Raw genomic sequence first — 23,354 nt, 5'->3', positions numbered from 1 at the left:
TTTGTATTTTTAGTAGAGACTGGGTTTCACCCTGTTGGCCAGGCTGCTCTTGAATTCCCGACCTCAGGTGATCTGCCCGCCTCGGCCTCCCAAAGTACTGGGATTACAGGTGTGAGCCACTGCACCAGCCGTTTGCAACTTTTTAAAAGTGCCAGCATAGGAAAAACTTACATGCTTTAATAGGCTTTAACAACTTTTGTGTGTAATTATTCTTTTTTAAAGATTCTACATGGTTTCTCCTTCTTTTCTATTTTTGTAATTGTTGTATTTTAATGTCTCTGATACATTATTTGCTTAAAGTTGGATAATTCTTGATTCTTTCCCATAATTGGGAAACAGGCTATGGGATGAATAATTGAAAACAGTAGGTATTTCCTAATCTTTCCTGTACTGGCTATATTAATGGTGCAGGTATCTGTTAAGATTTGTTAAGACCCTCATGCATTCGCGTGGCACATGCCACCAAAATGTGATGGGGTCGGGGGGATGTGAACTGTGCAGTATGGAAAGCAGGAGGAAGTCAAGCCAGGAATTAAAACCTAACCACAGATATCCACAAAGTGGGCAATGGAGCTATATGGCATTTGGGTTGGGAGTGATTGGTTGTGTGGCTATGGCTGACTCTCCCTGGTCTTCAGTGCAGGTCAACAAGTATGATTCAGGCCTCTTCTCTTCTGTCTCTGCAGAGCCTTTGGCAAGCTCAGCCTCCTCCCACCCCGGAATGAGTGACAATGCACCTGCTTCCTTGGAGAGTGGCAGCAGCTCCACCCCTACTAATTGCAGTACCTCCTCGGCCATCCCGCAGCCCGGTGCAGCCACCAAGCCTTGGCGCAGCAAATCCCTCAGCGTGAAGCACAGTGCCACGGTATCCATGCTCTCGGTCAAGCCTCCTGGGCCTGAGGCCCCCAGGCCCACACCTGAAGCCATGAAGCCGGCCCCCAATAATCAGAAGTCCATGCTGGAAAAGCTGAAACTTTTCAACAGTAAAGGGGGTTCAAAGGCAGGTGAGGGCCCGGGGTCCCGGGACACAAGTTGTGAGCGGCTGGAGACTCTGCCCAGCTTCGAAGAGAGCGAGGAGCTGGAGGCCGCCAGTCGCATGCTCACCACTGTGGGCCCTGCTTCCAGCAGCCCCAAGATTGCACTCAAGGGCATTGCCCAGAGGACTTTTAGCCGGGCACTGACCAACAAGAAGAGTTCTCTGAAAGGCAATGAGAAAGAGAAGGAGAAACAACAGCGGGAGAAGGATAAGGAGAAAAGCAAGGACCTTGCCAAGAGAGCCTCTGTGACGGAGAGGCTGGACCTCAAGGAGGAGCCAAAAGAAGACCCCAGTGGAGCAGCCGTGCCTGAGATGCCAAAAAAGTCCTCCAAGATCGCCAGCTTCATCCCCAAAGGGGGGAAGCTCAACAGTGCCAAGAAGGAGCCCATGGCCCCTTCCCACAGTGGAATACCAAAACCAGGAATGAAGAGCATGCCCGGGAAATCCCCAAGTGCCCCAGCGCCTTCCAAGGAAGGGGAGCGGAGCCGGAGTGGGAAGCTGAGCTCAGGACTCCCCCAGCAGAAGCCCCAGCTGGACGGCAGACACTCCAGTTCCTCTTCCAGCCTGGCATCCTCAGAAGGAAAAGGCCCAGGAGGGACCACCCTGAACCACAGCATCAGCAGCCAGACTGTCAGTGGGTCCGTTGGGACCACCCAGACCACAGGAAGCAATACCGTCAGTGTTCAGCTACCTCAGCCCCAGCAGCAATACAACCATCCCAACACTGCCACGGTTGCACCTTTCCTGTACAGGTAGGAGCTGCCACCCACCTGTGCTGCCTGGGACATTGGGTAGAAGTTCCTTTCTAGTGGATTCTGGTTCTGTAAGGGCAGGAGCTAGACTGTACTCCAGGAATACTTAAGTCAATAGCTAAGAAACCACGTGATAAGCTCCTAAGAGAAGCAGACAAAATGTGCTCCAGGGAGCAGTTCATACAGCACAGGTTGGGGAAGGAACAGAGAAAGCTGAAGAAGGGAAGTAAAATGTGAGCTGATCCCAGGATGCTTAGGAATGTGGGGACCCCAGGCCTTGTAGCAGCAGCTTCCCTGAGCAGAAAGCATGAAGGCCTAAATATGAGGGTGGGGGCGGTTTGGTGTCACCTGACAGTCTCCAGCATTAGTCCTAACACATCCCAACATAGTTAAAAAATAAAATAATAAACACCTGGCTCAATAACTAAGATTTCTTATAGCAGGGTTTGCCTTGAACATCCAGATCCTCCCAGTCCCTGCCACATGCTGGGGCTTTCTGAAGGGAGAGGGACATGGGGGAGAAGAGTAATGGTAGGAGAGGGGCCCGTTCTAGAAAAACAGAAGAGCTCATGTTCTGAGAAGATAAGCCTGGGTGTTTATGGTGATGGATGGATCCTTCTGTCCTTGCCTGTCTCCCAGCCCGTCTCTTTGATGGCACATCCTCAGGACCATGGGAGACTGTGTGGAGCCAGTCCACACAGTGGTGCTGCTGCTCTGTGTGATTCTGGTCAGCAACATTGCTCATTGCTCAGGCTACACCACACCCCTTACTGAATGAGGCACATGGGCTTCAGGGGCCATGTCATACACATGGATGAGTCCACTCCAGGCAGATGGAAGCTCCCCAGCCCCTGCACTTAAAGTTCTTAAAATTCCCAGAGCTTTCACTGACAGTGCCTAATTCGATCCTGTGCTGGAGATGAGCAGTGCATTTGGCCACACTGCGCAATTGGATAACTAATACTTGTACACACAAAAGAGGATTAATGATCAAGTGTCACATTCTAGGCACATATTTTACAGTTGTAAGTCAAGTGCATACAGATGCACAGCTGTACACTCACACTCGTACAGCCATACATGTGGACACACATTAAAAGTCACATATAAGCATGGACACAAGTATACATTCATACATAAAATGCAAAGGCACATATACATACATGTATTTATATACCTGTTCAGGTGCATAGGTGCATGCCCAGACTTTTAGCTTGCTATGTTTGTATGATTCCCCAAAGAATTCGATATTCCCCTCTTTCCTCCTGAGCTGTGTTCTAGTGGGCTCTGTTACAGTTCCTGCCAATAGCTGGTGGAGGGACTGGCTTAAGTGCTTTCAAAGGAAAGCTAGCCAGCACCAGGCCAGCAAAGGAATGTCAGGCATGGCACTCCTTCCTTTTGTTCTGCTTGCATTCTCCCTCAGTGAGGGTCATACCAATCTTTTTAATTGGGAGAAGGTCTCATTTTATTGAATCAAGTCATCAGCTCAGCTCACAATCCTGAAAAGAGCACCAGAGCTTAGATGATGACTCAGCTGGTCTACATGCACAGCTATTGTTTTGTTTTGTTTTTGTTTTTTTTGAGATGGAGTGTCGCTCTATCACCAAGGCTGGAGTGTAGTGGTACCATCTCGGCTCACTGCAACCTCGGCCTCCCAGGTACAAGCAATTCTCCTGCCTCAGCCTCCTGAGCAGCTGGGACTACAGGTGCATGCCGCCATGCCTGGCTAATTTTTTTTTTAAATTTTAATAGAGACAGGGTTTCACCATGTTGTCCAGGCTGGTCTTGAACTCCTGAGCTCAGGCAGTCCACCCTCCTTGGCCTCCTAAAGTGCTAGGATTACAGGCATGAGCCACCACGCCCAGCCATGAACTGTTCTCTGACGTGTGGAGGCAACTGAATAGCTCCACGTGAGATTTTTATAATTCCAATAGCGTTATTAGTCTTGAGGTAATACATATTTAAGATTCACAGATTCTCAATTTGCCTTTTCAAAATTAAAATATGACAGTCTTTGATCACCATCAATCCCATTCTTTCTTTTTTTTGTTGTTTGCTATAATCATTTGAAAGATTATAAAACATATAACCTTTTTTATTTCAAGGTTTTCTATCAGAAGATAAATTCTTAACGATAAAGAGCAAATGTCTGACAAAGAGGAGGAAGAGGAAAACATCTATGATGTGGATCTGACTAGCCCCGTTTTTATGTTAATGCCCACTCTGGGTAATTAACGTCCTTCTGTCCCCTCCGAGTTGCCTTCATCTTTAGGGAAGTCTGGGAAGTGACGCTGGAAACAAGAGCACCAGGATAGGAATCAGGACACCTGGGCCCTGTCCTTTATCAGCGCTTGGTGCCCTCTGAGGTCTTAGGCACTGGCTGCAGGAACAGCTATTGATCGAGTGTGGGCAGAGAGTCCACTAAGGGCTCTCCACATCTTAGCTCACTTCATTCTTCCCACACCTCCATGAGCTAGCAGCTTAGAGGTAATTAAGCAATTTGCCCCAAGTCACAGAACTAGACTAGAGGGGCTCATGTTGTTTAAAACCAAGTGTGGGCTGGGCATGGTGGCTTACACCTGAAATCCCAGCACTTTGTAAGGTCAAGTGGGCAGATCACTTGAGGTCAGGAGTTGAAGACCAGCCTGGCCAACATGGTGAAACCCTATCTCTACTAAAAATACAAAAATTAGCCTGGCAAGGTGGTGCACACCTGTAGTCCCAACTACTCAGGAGGCTGAGGCATGAGAATCCCTTGAACCTGGGAAGCGGAGGTTGCAGTGAGCCATGATCACGCCACTGCACGCCAGCCTGGGCAACAGAATGAGACTCTGTCTCAAAAACAAACAAAAAAGCCAAGTCTGTCTAACTAGTGAGACCAGGCTCTTAACCACCAGTCTTGACTCTAAATCACTTTATCTTCATTGTCTTCATCTGGAAAGTAAGAGGATTGGATTAGATTAGATTCTATAAAATGGTTTATTCTCCTTTTCTGCTCTAAAATTCTCTCCCTCAAGCTTATGGTTCACTATATATAACTTATAATTGCTCCCCCACCACCAAAACCTCTCCATGTTAAAGTTGTTACCAAGGAGTAAAGGGAAGATGGGTCATTTTTAAAAAAATCACTCAGAATGAATTATATTTATCAATTCAGAAGTAACAGTGGATTCATCTATCACTTTATCACTTTACAGTTTACTAAGAGTTGTGTGTCACATCACCTTTCATTTTTATAGAACCAGAGGAGGTTGCTACTATTATCCCCATTATACAGATGAGGATGCTGAGATTCAAAGAGGTGAAGTGACAACTCAAATTTTGCATGGCTAACAAGTTATAGATCTTAGACCTGGAGCTAGTCAAATATTTAGACTTCCAAGTCTAATGTTCCTTCTAGTACCTAGCATCTTCTGAGACTTAAACATTTCTTATTTATCCAGTCAACACACCCTTCTTGTGTTGCCTGTGCAGCATATGAACTTGAACTAACCTTTGCCTCCGGAGAGCTCTCAATCTAGTTGAGGAAAGATTTACTTATTAGATCACATTTTCGCCAACAGGAGAATAAGGAGAGTGCTGTAGGATCACATTTTAGCCAACAAGAGAATAAGGAGAGTGCTATAGGAACTCCTGGCAAGGAGTCAAGGAAGGCTCTCAGGCAAAGATGACATGGAAGCTGCATCTTAAAGACAGATTAGCAGCGAACTAAGGAAGGAGGAGAAGGGCCTCTTTAGGCAGAGAGGTTGCAGTTACTGCAAAGATAAACCTGTTAAAGGCATGTGGAGAGAAGCCACATGTGGGTGGAGTATAGTAGAGCTGTATGTAAAGGGTTAGAAAGGCAGGAGATGGGGCTGGAAATAAAAGAAGAATGTGGCCATCGTCTACCACAATAAGGAGTTTAGACCTTATTCTGTGGGTAATGGAAACCACTGAAGACAGTGATGTCATCACGTCAGTATTACAAAAGTCGATGAAGGATCGTGTGGGGAGTAGACCAAACTTAGGAAGAGTGTAGAATGGAGATCACAGATTCAGATGCCTAATTGGCCTCTAAATGGTCATCTAGATGGGTGGCTCAGGGTGAGTGGGGCTGTGGCAGAGGGAGCCACGCCTCTTTAGAGGATGCAGCCACCATTTGGCACCAGCAGGTGGCGATCTACAATAACAAAGACTCAGTCTTTCCCAGGCTTTATTGTTTTTACTGGACGAAGGCAGAAATTCAGATATTTATTGTGAAATATCCCAATTTTTAAATGTTGAACTAATTTTAAAACTTTCAAATATTATGCAGACCAGTAGGAATAAATTGGGCTGGTTTCCACACCGGGCTGCCATTTGCAACCTCTAGGTGTGAGGTACCTGTTTCAAAGTACTCATAAGGCCTCAGCAGAGATGATGAGGGCTTGGACCCTGGCTGCAGGTGAAAGGAGCACAGGGATTATGAAATCCTTTAAAGGTAAAGATAACAGAATTGAGAACGATGGCCTCAGTAGGAAGAACAAAGGAGGGAAGAACAGTTGGATGACTTGAGGTTTATCAGTACATCCCCCATCGTCCATTCTCATTCTGGGCAAAAGTTTTCTTCACAGATAGTGAAATCGGTTGAATTAGTTCAGGATGCCAGTGCGTTAATAATGTTACATGCAGGGTCGTGCACCTGAGTGTAATTATGCATTTGCATGCCATGCTTGAATGAGCAGAGGTAGCTGTGACAAGAAAACATTGCGTGAAGCCGTTGCTTCAATTTGCTTGACAAATAAGGACATGGAGAGGGTTTGGGGAAGTACAGATTTTAGTCAAGTGTTGAAATAATGATCAATGAGACCTTTCATGTCAGAAGAACTAAGCTCTGAATCAGAGACCTGGAGGGCAAACACACCTGCTTGGCACCCACTTCCAACTGGTTTTATGGTCACCTTTATAGAGAAAACCATGTCAGGAGGATTTTGGGGTGGGGGTGCTGTTAATAGAGTCATCTTTATGTTTGACTTGTTGGCGTGGCTGTTTACTTAGAAGTTGTTCTTTGGCATAGGTTAAATTATTCAAACCACCCAGTACCCTCCAGCATGTGTCTGGCTAGACCTAGCATCCTGACGGAGGTTCAGAGAAGGATTCCCCAGTGAGGGATTGCAGACCCTCCATCTGGGCAATGAAAAGTTTATCTTTTACAGTTCAGTGGCTCTCTCTGTTCTTAGGACATTGCTCCACATACGGCTAATGAATTATTTAGGGCCAGTCTGCTGGTCCATTCTGTTCTGAAGCTTCTTGCTACAGGAGGTGATGGTAAGGGCTGTGGTTAGACCACAGTGGTCCAGATGTGGTAGTTGCCTCTCATGACAAGTGTGTCTGCTTTGGTTTGTGTGTGAAGGTCTCAGACGGACACTGAAGGGAATGTTACCGCTGAGTCAAGCTCAACAGGTGTGAGCATGGAGCCCAGCCACTTCACCAAGACTGGACAGCCTGCTCTGGAAGAACTCACTGGTGAGTATGGAGCCTCAGAAATCTGTATCTGTTGGTGGTGAGGCCTTCCATGCAACACCTGCTGGAACAGCATGAACCCAGCTTGATTACAAGTTGCATTATGGTTGCATTGACTTTGAGCTAAACAAACTTTCTTTCTTTTTTCTTCTTGTTTTTCTTCCCTTTTCTCTCCCTCTTACAGTTTCTTCCCTCCTCCCCAGAATTGTAAACAAGTCTCTTACTGGTGTGCAAATCCTATTTTTAAGATACATTCAGTTTTATTCATTTAGGGGCTCTGGACTGCACTGATACTTAACTTTGAATCTTCTTGTTTGCTCTTCAGATAAAGTTGCTTTTCAACAAGATTTAGAATTCTAAAATAGTGGATTTTGTTCCTGTATGGAAGCACTGATTTAAAATGTGTTCTTAGAGTCCTACATGAATTGGGGAGAAAAATTGTAACGTGCTTCTTTTTTACCAGAAACCAAAAAATATATATATAAATTTTATTTAAATGTAATGTAGACAATGATGATTACAGGTACATTATACTGTATGACAGCATAAAATCCACAGTTGTTGTATAGTTAATTCTACAAGCATTTATTTTTGGACACTATACTATCACATTCTTAATTAAAGAAGAAAAGTCACACCTTAATTAGAATTCTTACTACAGTGGATTCCAGGCTGCCATCTTCTCTGTCTCATTTCCCCATTCCCCAACTCTGTGTCCCATGCTCCAGCAACTTCTAGTCAGGGAAGTGAGTGGTAAGCCATGGATTTATTAGTGGCTGTGTCATTCTTCTCATATCTTACCACTTCCACAGTCGGGTTAAAAACTGAATCCATGCTTAAAATCCATTTATTAAACTGAATATCCCGACTACAGCATTTTAATAGCCACATTACAACTGTGGAATTGGTCTGCAGCCCAATGATTGAACCTTACCCATCTAGCAATTAGCCCCAGTGATTAATTTCAGAGGATTCTGGTTCCACTGGCTGGGCACAGTGACGGTGCAGAGATTCTTCAAGCCATTTGTAAGCAGTCCATCTTAGAATGATTTGGGCCCCACATTTGGGATTGATTTTGTTTCCTTCTCTTCAAGGTTTATAGCTTTCTTTCATATGAGTACATGGATAGCACAGGAAAAGGACCAGCAATGAGAAGGGTGTGGAGTTCAGATGGCTGCTCGAGTCTCCATGCACATTCCAGATTGTGTTCTGATGTGCAGACATCAAAAGAGCGAGGCCAATGCTTCAGATCCCAGCATGGTTCAGATGTGTGGCCTGCGGAGTGGTGTGGATTCCTGTCAGATGTTGAGTCTCAGCAAAATCCACATTTGAAAAGCAAAAGCAGGAGCCAGAGAATATTCCAAATATTACTTAGATTTCAGAGTGACAGACTGCAGTATGTGATCTTCCCCTAATTTTTCTTTTTGTCTCCATATCTCCACTGTACCAGGCCTCAAGAGCTCAGAAACCCTGAGATGCTGTCAATCGGCTGCGGGGAAGAGACTTGTGTAGCCAGGAGTGCTTGACTATGCATCTTTGGTGTCAAATCAAGTGGGGTTGGTCGCTAACGAAAATTCCTTATCAGGGTGACATGTCTTTATATTCAAGCAGTAGAAGTCACACATGTGACTATGTTGAATTTTTTTTTATGGAGACACTGAATAATAAATAGCATGAGGTTGAATTTAACTTAGCCACAGCCAATCCTTTGAAATGACAGTGAATGGTAGGACTATTTAGAAATGGACATTTACATAACTATTTGATCAATTGCTTAGTTCTTCCTCTTACTTATGCAAATGGGTGAGTTTTCCTATGGTGTGTGATCATGTACAGAGCATTACAGTTGAGAAATGCATCTTGGATCATAGAATTGAAGGAACCACACACACCTGCTTATCATCCTGCTCATGAATTCCTTCTATAGCTTACTGATGACTCATCTTTCAGCCTCTGCTTGAATATCTCTTGGACAAAATGTTGTTCCTTCATAAGGCAGCCCTTTATTTTTTTGCTGTTGTTGACGGCTTCAACAGTTAATGGAGTTCTTTATTCTTACATTTCCAATCACCGGATATAATTCAGCCTTCTGAAGCCCCAGACAGTTTTCATTCTTTTTCATGTTGTAACATATCCCTTAAGGTTTCTTTATTTCCAAGTAAAAATCCTGGATTTTTTCCATGGTCCTTTTGTAACACTTTGATATCCTCCAAACTCAGTCGTATTTGGTCACAATGTGATGCTGTCCCAGTCATGACTAGTGGCTTGAGGTAGAGCCCTCCTTGGCAAAGTCCAGATCGCTACAGGTAGACGCTAAAGTTTTAAGACCTCTCCATATCTATGAGCTGAAAGCTCCCTGCTGTTTCCACTGGAGCTCGATTGTGTTTTTATTGTGTTCAGGCTGTGAGTTAGTGGGTAAATCCTACATTCAGGTCATTGTCAGAGGAGGCATAATTGGCAGTTCAGAATGTGATCACCTAAGCATGTCAGGTGGGTTACTGTTTTGTGTTCCTACATTGCCCTTGGGATCTGATGGAGAGCCCTGGAGGAGGGCAAATACTTCCCAGCGTGACCCACAAGAGGGAAACAGGACACTCATATTTACTGAGCCCTCATTTTGTGCTATGTGCCATATCATCTGACTCTCACACTAACCCTTCTACCAAGAGGTTTTTATGTCCATTTTACAAATGAGATCCAGAGAGGATAAGTGACTTGTCCAGGGTCAAGTGGCTAATAAGCAGCATTGCCACAATTCAAATATTTATCTGTGGAAATGTGAAGCCCATGCTTTTCCTACAACCCCACACTGACCAAACATGTGTTGCATAATAAACATTTCTTAGACCTCTGTAAGTTGTGTGGGAGTTACCAAAAGGAAAGACGAGACACCATCCCCAACTCAAAGATCTTTGACTTTCTGTCTGGGTGCAGTAGCTATACCTGTAATCCCAGCACTTTGGGAGGCCAAGGTGAGAGGATCGCTTGAGGCCAGAAGTTTGAGACTAGCCTGGGCAACACATAGAAGACCTCATCTCTGCAAAGGAAACAAATTAGCCAGGCATGGCGGTGCATCTCTGTAGCCCTAGCTGCATGGGAGGCTGAGGTGGGAGGATCTCTTGAGCCCAGGAGTTTGAGGCTGCATCGAGCTATGATCACAGCACTGCACTCCAGCCTGAGCAACAGAGCAAGACCCTATCTCTAAAAAATAAAATAGTTGAATTTCTAACGGAGGGTTAAGACCAGCAACAATATGTCATTAATAGAGTGATGGATAAGTAAATATGGCTATTATATTTTGTGCGTGTGGTTAAGGTAATCAATTGAGGTAATTTGAAAACCTATGCCTAGACTTAGCTTCATAATCAATATTTTCTAAAGGGCCTAGAGCTAACCTAAGAATCAATATTTTTTTAGCAGGCTTATATACATAAAATGTGGCCAAATTGGCAGTAAAAATTTCACTGATGGCCCAGAAGGTAGATGCAGTTACATTCCTCCAAAGTCATCAAGGGAAGGTATAATAGACATTCATCTTTGCTTTTGTTTAAAAACACATACATATATATGTATTTTAAAGCACTGGGAGGGAAACGCAAGTTTGACCACTTTTCAGATAAGAGAAAAATGCCTTCCAAATTTCTTTGGGTTAAAAGGTGGAAGGAGAAATTGGAAAGCACTTGTGTTTTCAAGTAAATTTCCTCCATGAAATCATGGGTATATCATTTACTCCATCCCAGCCTCCAGGCACCACCATGCCAAAAATGACCTAAGAAAGTTGTCATCTATCTCAGAAGAAAAGTTAATTCTATTATATTTCTTAGCTGTCTTGTCCCCTGTTAATGGCAGTTGTTGAAAGTTCAAGTTGGTGTCTGATGTCAGTTCTACTTGCTGCTGCTCAGTGTCTAACGTAAATTCTGCTTGTGCTATGTTCTAGATGGAGATTTCTTTGAAAATATTGCTCAACACTTGAAAATAGTCCTAGGCTTTTAAAGACCCATGATTGTGCTTCCTCAGTCTTCTCAGCTCTCCCTAAAATTACTCTGAGGGAGAAAATGTATAATTCTATTAATCATTATTGTAGTTATTGCCTCTCTCCTCTTCCCTTTGTAAGGCTAAAAGAAACGAAACTAGGCCATGTGCGGTGGCTCACGCCTATAATCCCAGCACTTTGGGAAGCCAGGCGGGTAGATCACCTGAGGCCAGGAGTTCGAGACCAGCCTGGCCAACATGGTGAAACCCTGTATCTACTAAAAACAAAAAAAATTAGCCGGGTGTGGCGGCGGGCGCCTGTAATCCCAGCTATTCAGGAGGCTGAGGCAGAAGAATCGCTTCAACTCAGGAGGTGGAGTTTGCAGTGAGCTGAGATTGTGCCACTGCACTCCAGCCTGGGCAACAGAGCGAGACTCTGTCTCAAAGAAAGAAAGGGAAGGGAAGGGGAGGGAAGGGGAGGGGAGGGACAGAATTGCCAGAGAAGCCAAAACAAGACTGCACTGTGTCCTAGCTTGTGTGTGCGTATTTCTCATGGTACACTAGTGCCAGCTCCGCTCAAATGCTGCTCAGCCAAGTGTCTTGTGGAAAGTTTTGCCCAGGAAATGGAATACTGTGGTCCTGACAAAGAGGAACCCAGCTGTCTATTTTCTTTCCTTTTCTTTTCTTCTCTTTTCTTTTCCTTTCCTTTCCTTTCTTCTTCTCTTTTCTTCCCCTTTCCCCTTTCCTCTTTCCCCTTTCTGTTCTGTTCTGTTTTGTTTCTTTCCTTTCCCTTTCCCTTTCCATTTCCATTTCCATTTTCCTTTCCTTTTCTCTTCTCTTCTTTCTTTCTTTCTTTCTTTCTTTCTTTCTTTCTTTCTTTCTTTCTTTCTTTCTTTCTCTTTCTTTCTTTCTGTCTGTCTCCCTTCCCTTCCCTTCCCTTCCCTTCCCTTCCCTTCCCTTCCTTTCCTTCCTTCTTTTCTTTCTTGGCTGGCTGGCTTTCTGTCTGTCTTTTCTTGCTTGCTTGCTTTCTTGCCTTCTTGTCTTTCTGTCTTTCTTGTCTCCCTTTCCTCCTTTCCTTCTTTCTTTCTTTCCTTCCCTTTCCTTCCCTTTCCTTCCCTTCCCTTCCCTTCCTTTCTCCCTTTCTCCCTTCCTCCCTTCACTCTCTGTTACCCAGGCTGGATTGCAATGGCATAATCTTGGCTGACTGCAACCTCTGCCTTCTAAACTAAAGACATCGTCCAACCTTAGCCTCCAGAGTAGCTGGCACTACAGGTGTATGCCATCAGCCGGGGTTTTGCCATGTTTCCCAGGCTGGTCTTGAACTCCTGGGCTCAAGCGATCTGCCCACTTTGGCTTCCCAAATGCTGGGATTACAGGCGTGAGCCACTGTACCTGGCTCCCAGCTGTTTCTTGAAGGCTCCCTCCTCTAGAGCACCAGCTGGCTTGTGTTGAGTGCTTATGGTGGGCACTGTGCTAAGGGATCTCCAGGCCTGATCCCAGTTTGTCTCCACAAATGTCCTTTGAGGTCAGTACTACCACTGAGTTCCTTTTAGAAAAGTGAAATCTGAAGGACAGAGAGGACCAGCACCTTCCCCACAGTCACACAGCCAGTAAGTAGAGGAGCTTGAATTTGAGGTGACATAATACATCTAACAAGGAAGAAGGCAACCTTTCTCTTTATAAATATTTGTGATTAACAGGTGCAGATCTTCTAGCTACTGCAAGCTATGCTTGCAAAGTAGGGCCTAAGATAGCTGCATATATCACCAGTAGGTGAGAAAACAAAATGCTTCACTCATTTTTGCATGGGTAGAAAATGACTACCTGGTTGGACCTAACCTGAGCGTGTCTCTGTTGGAGACACTGTGGAAATGTGTTTACATCTCAGATTAGGCACTTGGCTTCTCCCACATGCTAGACTTCACCTATTTAGGGAGGCACCTGAAGGAAGAATCTCCTTGGACTTCACACTTCCTTTGGGCTTCCATTCACACTTCCATTCAATCATTCATTCATTCTCAAATCCTTATTAAGCACCCACAGCAAGGCACATGCTGAGCATGGAATATGGTTATGGTCATAGACATGGATGCTGCCCTTATGAAGCTCGTGGTTGGTCAGAGAATTAAACTAGTCTTAACCCTCATCTTTCCAGGGGAAGATCCTGAGGCTCGGCGGCTGCGGACAGTGAAGAACATTGCTGATCTGCGGCAGAATTTGGAGGAAACCATGTCCAGTTTAAGGGGAACTCAGGTTACACACAGGTATCTGCAGTGTGAATTACTTTACTGAACTGCCTGGTATCCTAATTTTCTCCTGTGTTTGTTCATACCACTAGCAAAGCGATTTGGTTATAATGGATCAATAGCCTTGCTTTCCAAATGTGCCGGAATTCACAAAGAATGCCATACAACATGCAGAAGAGAGTTATAGGAAACAAAAAATTAGTATAGACAGATTTTTCCCAAAAGCAGAAGGTTGCTAAATCCATTCAACAAAGGATACTGTAGACCAGCTCTATTTGAATTTCACTTTACTTGCATTTTCTGTAACTGTCTGGTACTGTTGAAATGAGCAGGTGAACTATATTTGACCTGTGTGATAAACTGAATAGCTTGAATTCCTACCCACTCTTCTGATATGCAGCACTCTGTAATATTGTTAGTCATGCATGTGCATAAAACATGTAAGGAAATATTTATAAAAACTTATGATCATGTTTAAACTCTGATTTAGTTGGATGAAATCTAGTATTACATTGGAAACATGTATCAGGTGCTTTCATTGTTGAACAAGAAGTTGAAGACGATGCAACCCGGGGATGTCTTTTGTGATTTGGGCAGGAGGAGGTTTTATAGTTTGTGGAAATCAAGGAAAGTTCTTGTTGTCCCCACTGAGCTCCCAGGGAGTCTCCTCTGCTTCTCCAATTTCAGTTTCTTTGATAAGTGGCTATGGCAAGGAAACCACAGGGCTTCCCCACTGTCAGCAGTTTTGGAAGATTGGGGTTAACCGCTGTGGGTTCCATCTCCAATAGGACCGAGGCCCAAAACAAGGGGTCCAATCTGAGAAAAGTTAGGCCACTTCCAAGATTAAAGGAAAACAAAAACAGCTTAAGGGACCAAATTGGCTCTTCCAGAGGAGAGTAAACTCGGGGGTTTGGGGGTGGTACCCTCTTAAACCTTTAGGTATCTGAATGAAGGGGAGTCAGATATTGGATCTTGTGACTCTACCATTAGGTGTGAAACATCCCTCTTTCCACCATCACCACTGACACTGACTTAATGTTGGCATAGCAGTTTAATGGTGGGATGGTAATTATGATAGGAGGGAAGACTTCAGTGGTTTCTTCTGCAGGGAAGAATCTCATTCTCTGCTCAGTGAGGAAATTCCATTTTTCCTGTGAAAGTACAGACAATAATCTTGACTAGGCTGCAAGAAACTGCAGCGCTGTGAAAACAGTGGAAGACAGACTCTGCCAAGAGATTGAGCTCATCCTTGGGCAGATTCTGGTCCATGTAACTTGATTGAAGAGGGAACCCAAGCCCAGGCATTTACCAATCTTTCCAGGCTTTTTGGATGAAATATGAGAAAAGCAAAAGTCTGGGGTAAGTGAACCTTAGAGGGTTAGAAAATTAGAACTGTGTCCACTGCTCAGTTGGGAGGGAGCTGAGGATGTAAAATGTGGCATTAGGAACTCCTGGTGGGTGGAGAATCCCACCCTTAGGAAAAGAGGGCTGTGATGCAGCATCCTAAAATGAATGGGCAAGCAGGAACCTTCATGCCCCATCCTAATCAGTTCAGCATTTTCTAGTATTTTCTTTCCCAGATTGGAAAGAAAATTCTTTTTTAATTTTTTTATTTTTTGAGATGGAGTCTCACTCTCTGTTGCCAGGCTGGAGTGCTGTGACGCAATCTCAGCTCACTGCACCCTCTGCCTCCTGGGTTCAAGCGATTCTCCTGCCTCAGCCTCCCCAGTAGCTGGGACTACAGGCACATGCCACCACGCCCAGCTAATTTTTGTATTTTTAGTAGAGATGGGGTTTCACCATGTTGGCCAGGATGGTCTCGATCCCTTGACCTCATGATCCGCCCTCCTCAGCCTCCCAAAGTGCTGGGATTACAGGCACTGCATCTGGCCTGGAAAGTGAGCCACTGCATCTGGCCTGGAAAGAAAATTCTAGTAGTTGAGGTCATTTAATTAAAGTAATTCGTTTGTTGTACCATGTTTTAGCAGGGAAAGTCTCCGGTAGGCTTTTCAGAATGTTATATAGATGTGTAGCTTTCCTTTTTTATTTTGAGCAGAGGAAGCACATCAGGTGGTACGTGGGGGCCGGCTGTTTTATCCTATTTTATATATGAGGATTATTTCGTAATTCTAAATAATTAAAGAACATATAAACTGTGAAGGATACTAAGGATACTAGGTACCTTTGAGTCTAATCAGGTTGGTTTTATTTCTAGCACATTGGAAACCACGTTTGACACCAATGTCACCACGGAGATGAGTGGCCGTAGCATACTCAGCTTGACAGGGAGGCCCACACCTCTGTCCTGGAGACTGGGCCAGTCAAGCCCTCGGCTCCAAGCAGGAGATGCCCCCTCAATGGGCAATGGGTACCCCCCTCGAGCCAACGCCAGCCGGTTCATCAACAGTGAGTCAGGTCGCTATGTGTACTCCGCCCCTCTGAGAAGGCAGCTGGCCTCCCGGGGCAGCAGTGTCTGCCACGTGGATGTCTCAGACAAGGCAGGAGATGAGATGGACCTGGAAGGCATCAGCATGGACGCCCCCGGCTACATGAGTGATGGGGATGTTCTGAGCAAGAACATCCGGACCGATGACATTACAAGCGGGTAAGTACCCGGGGCCGCCCTTTCTCCCAGAGAGAAAGAGGGCTTGGCACCTGGCTTCTCTTCTGTAGGGCTCTATTTGAGTCTTCTGGAGGAGATCAAACTGCCCACCTGAGTTTCTGCTGTCCGTATCAAAGGCTGTGTGGCATGGAGGGAAACGCTGCTGGGCTGTGAGTCTGAAGGCCTGGGTAGTCCAGGCTTGGCCAGTAACTCACAACAGAGTAACACCTGGAAACAAACCATGTCACGTCAGTCCGTTAAACCAAACCTTGCACTGAGGATGGACTCCTTGCAAATTAGATGGCCTCCCTGGGCCTATGAGATCTGGCCTGTACCTGCCTCTTAGATCTCATCTTCCTCTCTCCTACCTATTTCGCTGCTGCAGCTGTCCCTTCCAATCCTCAATCTTGTCAAGCTCTTTCCGACCTCACGGCCTTGCACTGTGTCTCAGCCTGGATTTTCCTTCCCAGATCTTTGCGTGGTAGGTCCTTCTTGCTGCTCAGCTGACACCTCCTTGGAGGGGCCCTCCTTGACCATGCAATTTGAAGTAGGTGTGTACCGCCACCACACCTCTGTGGCAGGCTGCTTTGGAAGCTTATCGCTATTTGAAATTAGCCTGATTATGTGTATATCCTCTGTTGCCTCCTGGCCCCCTCCTACTTGCAGCAATAAGTACCATAAATCAAGGACTTGTCTTGCGCATTCACCACAGAATCCCCAGTGTGTTGTGTATAATAGGAGCTCATAAATATTGCTAAATCAATGAACATGTGAATCAGTGAATGAATGAACAAACCCAGCCTCCCTGTTTCTCTGTGTGCTCATATATGAAGTGAAGGGGAGTGATGAGATGATGTCTAAGGAATCTTTCGGGTGGAGTCTGCCATGACTGTATAGCACGAGGCCTGGCTGGCAACTTGTTCATGCTCCCCTCTCAGATCACCCTGCAGGCTTAAGGTGCAGTGAGTTATTTCACTTGCCTGAGACTTCTTCATCTGTTAACATGACTTGCCCAGAAGTTCTCCAAGATCTTTTCCACCTCGAATGTTCTTGCTGTTAAAGTTACAGATGAGAAAAAGCAGAAATACTAATTGTGCCACTCATTTCAATGAAAATAATGATCAAGAACCTGATGGGTGAGTCAGTATTTTTATAATTTAAATAATAGGTAACTCTCCTATATGCCAAACACAGTGCTAGGTGCTTTACGTTTATACCCTCTTGTTCTATCTCCATAGCAATCCTTTGAGGTAGATGGTATCATAGTCCCCATTTTAGAGATGAGGAAAGTGAAGTCCAGGAAGATTAAATAACTTGCCCAAGGGCTTGCACCTATTAGGGACAGAGCATAATAGTGTACCATCTTGCCAACATTCTATTGCTGTATTGAAATATTACAACTACTAGAGTTTATTTCAAAATTAATTTAATTTTCCTCTGTTCTACCTCTGTGACTAGAAGTGTTCTTTTATTTCCTTGAAAGCTGAGGCATAGAGGTGCTTTGGTTTTCAGCCTGTCACTTTTAGAACTATCTTGGGTAGTGAAATCTTTGTAAACAGGATCCACCAATCCTTTTGCAGGGGCAAAAGGAAAATTTCCCCTTTACCCTCTGCAGGTTCACTGGAAAATCAACTCACAAAAGGCAGATTCATTGGAGAAAGGACATACAAATTTACTTAATGTATATACACAGAAGCCTTCAGAATGAATACCCAAAAGTATAGGGGAGATTGTCCAATTTTATGCTTAGGTTCTACAAAGTATGGGCAGCTGTGTAGAAATATGATTGGGCAAAAAAGGTATGATCTAATGCTAGTAGATGGAGTGGGGAAACCAAGCAAGGTTCTTCTTGGCCCTTCTGAGAAGCATTCCTGCCTTCTGGGTGTGGGGCAGAGCCCTCTCTGTAATGGAGGTTTCTAGAATCAAACAAGGTGGGTCAAATAATTTCGTTATGCCCAGGCTTCACACAGAAAGGAAGAGAGAAAATTAGAAAAATGTTTGGAGGTTTTATTACTGGCTTTGGGGAAAAAGGGTTCTGATTTCTGTGGCCTACCTAGGGGCAGAGGGATTCTAGTTTCTGTGGCTGGCCTCAGGGGAAGTAGGATTGAGAGACCAGAGGGCAGAAAAAGGTCAGAGAAAAACTTTCGTTTCTGAGGCCTTTATTTTGTAGTGTTTTCTGAGCCCCAACACCTTACAGTACCACAAATTTCTGCTGCCCAGAATGGCTGGCGCAATTAATGGAATGAGAAATTAGATGACCTGGTCAACTTAGAGCATCCTTTTTTTTCTAGTTTTCCATAAACATGAAAAACAATAGCATACACCTATTACCACAACTGAATTGCACATAATGTAATCTTTGTATTATTGTTTAGAAGACTTTTGGTATCCAGCATGGACTCAGATTTATTATTATCAATTCCCATCTTCATATACTACCAAACAAACTCTGGCTTGTTTTGAGGTTTTTGTATCCCGTAATAAAGAGTTGATTTTATTGTCAAACCAGTCTTTCAATTCTAAAAAGATGGCCAGTGAATTTGTTTCGATGTAGTGTTGATTATGTCCACAAGGTGGAGACATTGAAACACTCTAACCTGAATCTTAGTGATAGCCGAGTGAGAAACTCCTGGCTTCTTTAACCATCCAAACCAGAGCCTTTACCTTTGCTTAAAAGCACCGATGTTTACATCTCAGTTCCAGCTTTGTCAAGCTTACGTTTTAGCATGTGTGATAGCACTTACAGCAAATGTAGATAAAAAATTCAGAAATATAAGCAAAGCACCCAATTACTGAAACTGGAGAACTTTGGTCTGGTTTCTCTTCCTGTTCTTTTAATGGAGAAATGTACCCTCAGCATGAGGAGAGGTAGCCCAGATGGAACCTAATGCTCCTTCTAGTTGTAGCATTCTAGAACACTTGTTAAGCATGTCTCCACTCTGTGGAAATGCATGTGAATTTCTGCTTTGAGGCCAAGTTACCAGTTTGTGTTTACACGCAGAGTTCAGGGCAAGACACTTAATGTCTTTTCTACTCATATCATTTTCTTCCTATAAACTGGCAAGGTTGTAAATATTGAAAGGCTGGTTATTCTGTGCTTCAGAATCTGCTGAATAAGGCATTGTTGAGGCAATTGATGTAGTGAAAGGGAGATAGGCTGGGATATCATATTGGGCAGACCAGGGCTTAAACCCTGCCCAACCTCTTGCCAGCTCTGTGACGTTAGGCATGTCATTTGACTTCCCTGAGCTTTGAAGTGCTACAATTAATATGGTTTTTAAACCTTCAGCTGAATTTCTCTTTGAGGTTGTATCTGATAAAGACCAAAATCCCAGTCAGGGTCTAGATGCCTTATCGCCCTCAAACATCCAGGCGCTTGGAAACAATGAAATGATGAAAGCTTTTGTCCAGATGTTTATTTGGCCTAGTAGAAACGTGGCCTTGATGTATGAGTAATATATCAATCTGTACAGAGGCTCTTTGAGGAAAGTTCTTATAAAAGTTTATAGCAAGTTTATTTAGAAAATCTGATATGGAAGTAAATTCTGGTTTCTAAAAACCTAAGACCTCTGTTTTTAAAGTGATGCTGTACTTTGGCTTGGCATAACAGCTATTTTTTGATGCCTCTAGTTCATTTTCTGTGCTGGTGTGTGCATGTGCACCTGTGTATATCCTTCAATTCTCCCTATGGTAGGGCTGAAATTACTTTATTACCATATTACCATGTAGTTTGGCTAAGAATTAAGGGCAAATGCCTTTTACACTTTGTGTGTGTGTGTTCTTATATACCAGGTTCGTATATACCAGGCATGTCTAAGTACTTTACAAGTTGTTATCTGATCTCACTCATCCCTTTTATTGGATTGATAAATTGGGCATTGGCTGTAGTGGGGAGGAAATTAAAATAACAGATGAAATTTCTGTTACTAGGTTTTGATCTGTGAAGTCAATCTTCTACTCATATTCTAAAAATTCAAAGTGCCATATGGTACAGAATAAAATTAAAGGGGCAGACTCCATGTCCATATGTTTGAAATGATTTTTTTTTTATTTTCAAAGGAGGCACTGAGTTGTATAATGTTCCAAAGTGTAAATATATATCCCTTTATGGACAAAAAAATGACCCTTTAAATATAACATCGGAAGTTTCTCCCTCTCAGGACCTTTGATGGCTTCCCATTGCCTGTGGGAACAGACCTGAATGCCTTAACTGACTGTGGAGGCTCTTCATGGCCTCCGCCTCATCTGCCTTCGCTGACTTACCCCGGCCACATTTCCCTTCACACACTCCAGACATCCCACGGCTCTAGGCTACCTGCCACCACCAAAAGCTGCTTCCTGCATTTGCAAAGCCCTCCCTCCTGGGACATGCTGCTTTCTTCCTGGAATTCCTTTCCCCTCATGCCCATCTGACTAATCCTGAAGAAAACGTCTCCCCTGTGATGTCCTCTGGGATTCCCCCAGTCAGAGTTAGCTCTGTCTCACGTGTTTCTGGTAGTCTTGGTTCACACCTACCCTTATGTATAAGCGTTTCACTTTGCATGGGAAGTGTTTGAGAGGCACTGGATGGTACTGAGGAAAGCGTATGTTCTTAAAAGGCAAACAGACTTGAGATTTAATCCTGGCTCTGCCAAGTGAACTGGAACAAGTTCTTAACCTTTGAATATTAGAGATGGAGCTTGAAAAGAACAGGCAAGAATCTGAGATGCAGAAGAAATATTGTGCGTGTGTGTGTGTGTGTGTGTGTGTGTGTGTGTGTGTGTGTCTTTCTCCACTAGGAGTTCCTAGCAGGCAGACAGCACTCATTATTTTTCTAAACCCAGAGACTAGGACATAGCAGGTATTTAATATTTTGAGAATGGTCTATTCTTGATGCCTACCCTGACAGGATCTTATGCTTATATAACTCACTACCACACGCTATGAAGCTCAATGGTTCTATTTACAGAACACTTGGAGAAAGCCAACTTAGCCTGTGGTGTCCATCTAGTGGTTGATACAGGATGTGATGCTGTGGTCTCAATTCCTTTTCACTGTGAGTCATTGTGTTGGTTTAAAGCCCCTGGCTGGTGATATTTAGGGCTAAAGATGTTGGCTTTTGAGAATGAGGCTGATCAATAGCCTAGTGTGAAGAGAAAACAGGGTGTAAGCATTTGGTCTTCCACAGTGGCTTTTTAGGGGCTGCTGTCTTCTCTCCTTGGTGGCAGGAATTACTCCATCAACAAATATGGGCACAGATGCCTGCTGGGAGACATCGTTCTTCAGAAATTGAGGAACTCATTCATGCTGAATTAATTAAAGTCATCCCTCAGTGTCCATGAGGGATTGGTTTCAGGACCCCTAGAAAATACCAAAATCTGTGGATGCTCAGTTTTTCATGTAAAATTGCATAGTATTTGCATATAACCTATGCACATCCTCTATATACTTTAAATCATCTCTAGATTACCTGTAATATGTAATACAATGTAAATGCTATATGGATAGTTGTTATACTTTATTTTTGTTTGTATTATTTGTTCATAAGAGGGTGCTTCATGCTCTCATGCATCATTTGCATGTATAATGCCCTGTATCTTTTCCTTTATTGCCTGTCAGGTCATCTCCTGTCTGATTCCATCCAAGCAGAGGTAGTGACCTTTCTGTATGCTTCCTTGTTACTTGCTGTATCTGTATTAGCACTGGTAGCACTACATCAGAATTGGTTTATTAGTGTTTGTATGTATGTATGTGTGTATACGTGTGTGTGTGTGTGTGTGTCTGTGTGTGTGTATATGAGATAGGAAAGACAAAATCCAAACCTGTTGTAAGTTCTAAAGGTTAAGGTCAAATCTGTCTTGAATGCTCCTGTATCTTCATTGGCTGGCACTGTGCCTGCCTGTTGCATAGTAAGCAGTCAATAAATATTTGTTGGCTGGGCATGGTGGCTCACATCTGCAATCCCAGCACTTTGGGAGGCTGAGATGGGAGGATCATCATTTGAGCCTTGGAGTTCAAGACCAGCCTATGCAACATAGTAAGACCTGCTGCTACAAAAAATTTAAAAGCTGTTCATAGTGGCATGTTCCTGTGGTCCCAGCTGAGGTGGAAGTGTCACTTGAGTCCAGGAGGTTGAGGCTGCAGCGAGCTGTGATTACACCATTGCACTGCAACCTGGGTGACAGAGCAAGACCTTGTCTCAGAAAAAAAAAAAAAAAATGTCAAATGAATGCTACAACTAACTTTAAAAATGGCAAGCCAACCATATTCCTCTAAATGAATTTGTGCCTATGATTGTAGCCCCATTGAGTTTGAGGACCTAGCCACGTGTCTTTCTTCTTGTGGGCCCTGTCATTTTGGACTGCCTCTAACCCTGTGAGCTTGACATTGTCAGTACAAGAAAAAGAGAGAACTAGGGGCATTTGCCATGTGGACTGGTGGAAGATAGACATGCCCCTGTTCATCTCTTCCTTCCTTCACTGAACATTATGGGACAAATGGGTGAGGTGTTTCTCACCAAGTCAGCATAGAACATAGCAGACAGTACCCTGAATCAAAGGGGATAGATTAATAGCATGAAAGGCTCTTTCTTATCTGGTGAATCTCTCCAGACCAGACCTGGAGTGACCTTGATAGGCTGTTGTTTCTGGCAGACTGGTAAGAGAGAAAGCCAGAGTGCTCCTCACAGCCGAACACACCCTGGAGCCAAGATAAATGAATTTAGGAGAGGCTGTCCTGAAAGGCGCTGATTCATGGCAGGTTCCAGCAGGGTGTGGCACGCATCTTGAGATTCGGAAGGGATAGGTTATTGTTTCTCTAGGCTGATCCCACTGAAATGATCTTGGCTTTTGGCACTCTTGGAAGGCTTGGGAAGTTCAGGTTGCCAGTCAGCCAGTGGGCTGGTCTCAGTGGGATTAGGAAGACTGAGCTGTCAAGGAAAGGTAAAGACTCAGCTATGTGCTCAAACCCATCTGTAGGGCTTGGAGCCAATGAATGGAAAGTCTCTCTTCCCAACACTCAGACACTAAATATGTGGGTTGTTTTCCCCACACAACCAATTCTCCTACACCAGCTGAGCATCCTATAATTCAATTCAATTCGGACACCATCTACCTAGAGTTGGCCTAGACCCCACAGGTTAAAGGCTCAGTTCCACAAGATTGCCACACCCCCGACACACACACACACACACACACACACACACACTCTCTCTCTCTCTCTCTCTTTCTCTATCTCTCCAGATGCCAATCACAAATCATAGGTCCCAAGGTTACCCACACTTCTGT

At 44.1% G+C, this 23,354-nt stretch overlaps 1 protein-coding gene across 8 annotated transcripts in view; it reads left to right on the top strand.

Moving 5' to 3' along the window:
• The window catches only part of NAV2 (neuron navigator 2), a 782,645-nt gene that overhangs the window by 591,762 nt on the left and 167,529 nt on the right, over positions 1 to 23,354 (top strand). For all 8 annotated transcript variants that reach the window (XM_055282148.2, XM_055282147.1, XM_055282146.1 and 5 more), the window contains 4 exons: positions 687 to 1,788; positions 7,160 to 7,272; positions 13,397 to 13,505; positions 15,703 to 16,092. In XM_055282148.2, coding sequence (XP_055138123.1) covers positions 687 to 1,788; positions 7,160 to 7,272; positions 13,397 to 13,505; positions 15,703 to 16,092 — 1,714 coding nt within the window. The remainder of the gene's footprint in view (positions 1 to 686; positions 1,789 to 7,159; positions 7,273 to 13,396; positions 13,506 to 15,702; positions 16,093 to 23,354) is intronic.

Source organism: Symphalangus syndactylus, chromosome 6 (assembly GCF_028878055.3).
Source record: "Symphalangus syndactylus isolate Jambi chromosome 6, NHGRI_mSymSyn1-v2.1_pri, whole genome shotgun sequence".
Lineage (NCBI taxonomy): Eukaryota > Metazoa > Chordata > Mammalia > Primates > Hylobatidae > Symphalangus > Symphalangus syndactylus.
This window is presented reverse-complemented; position numbering and strand designations above follow the sequence as displayed.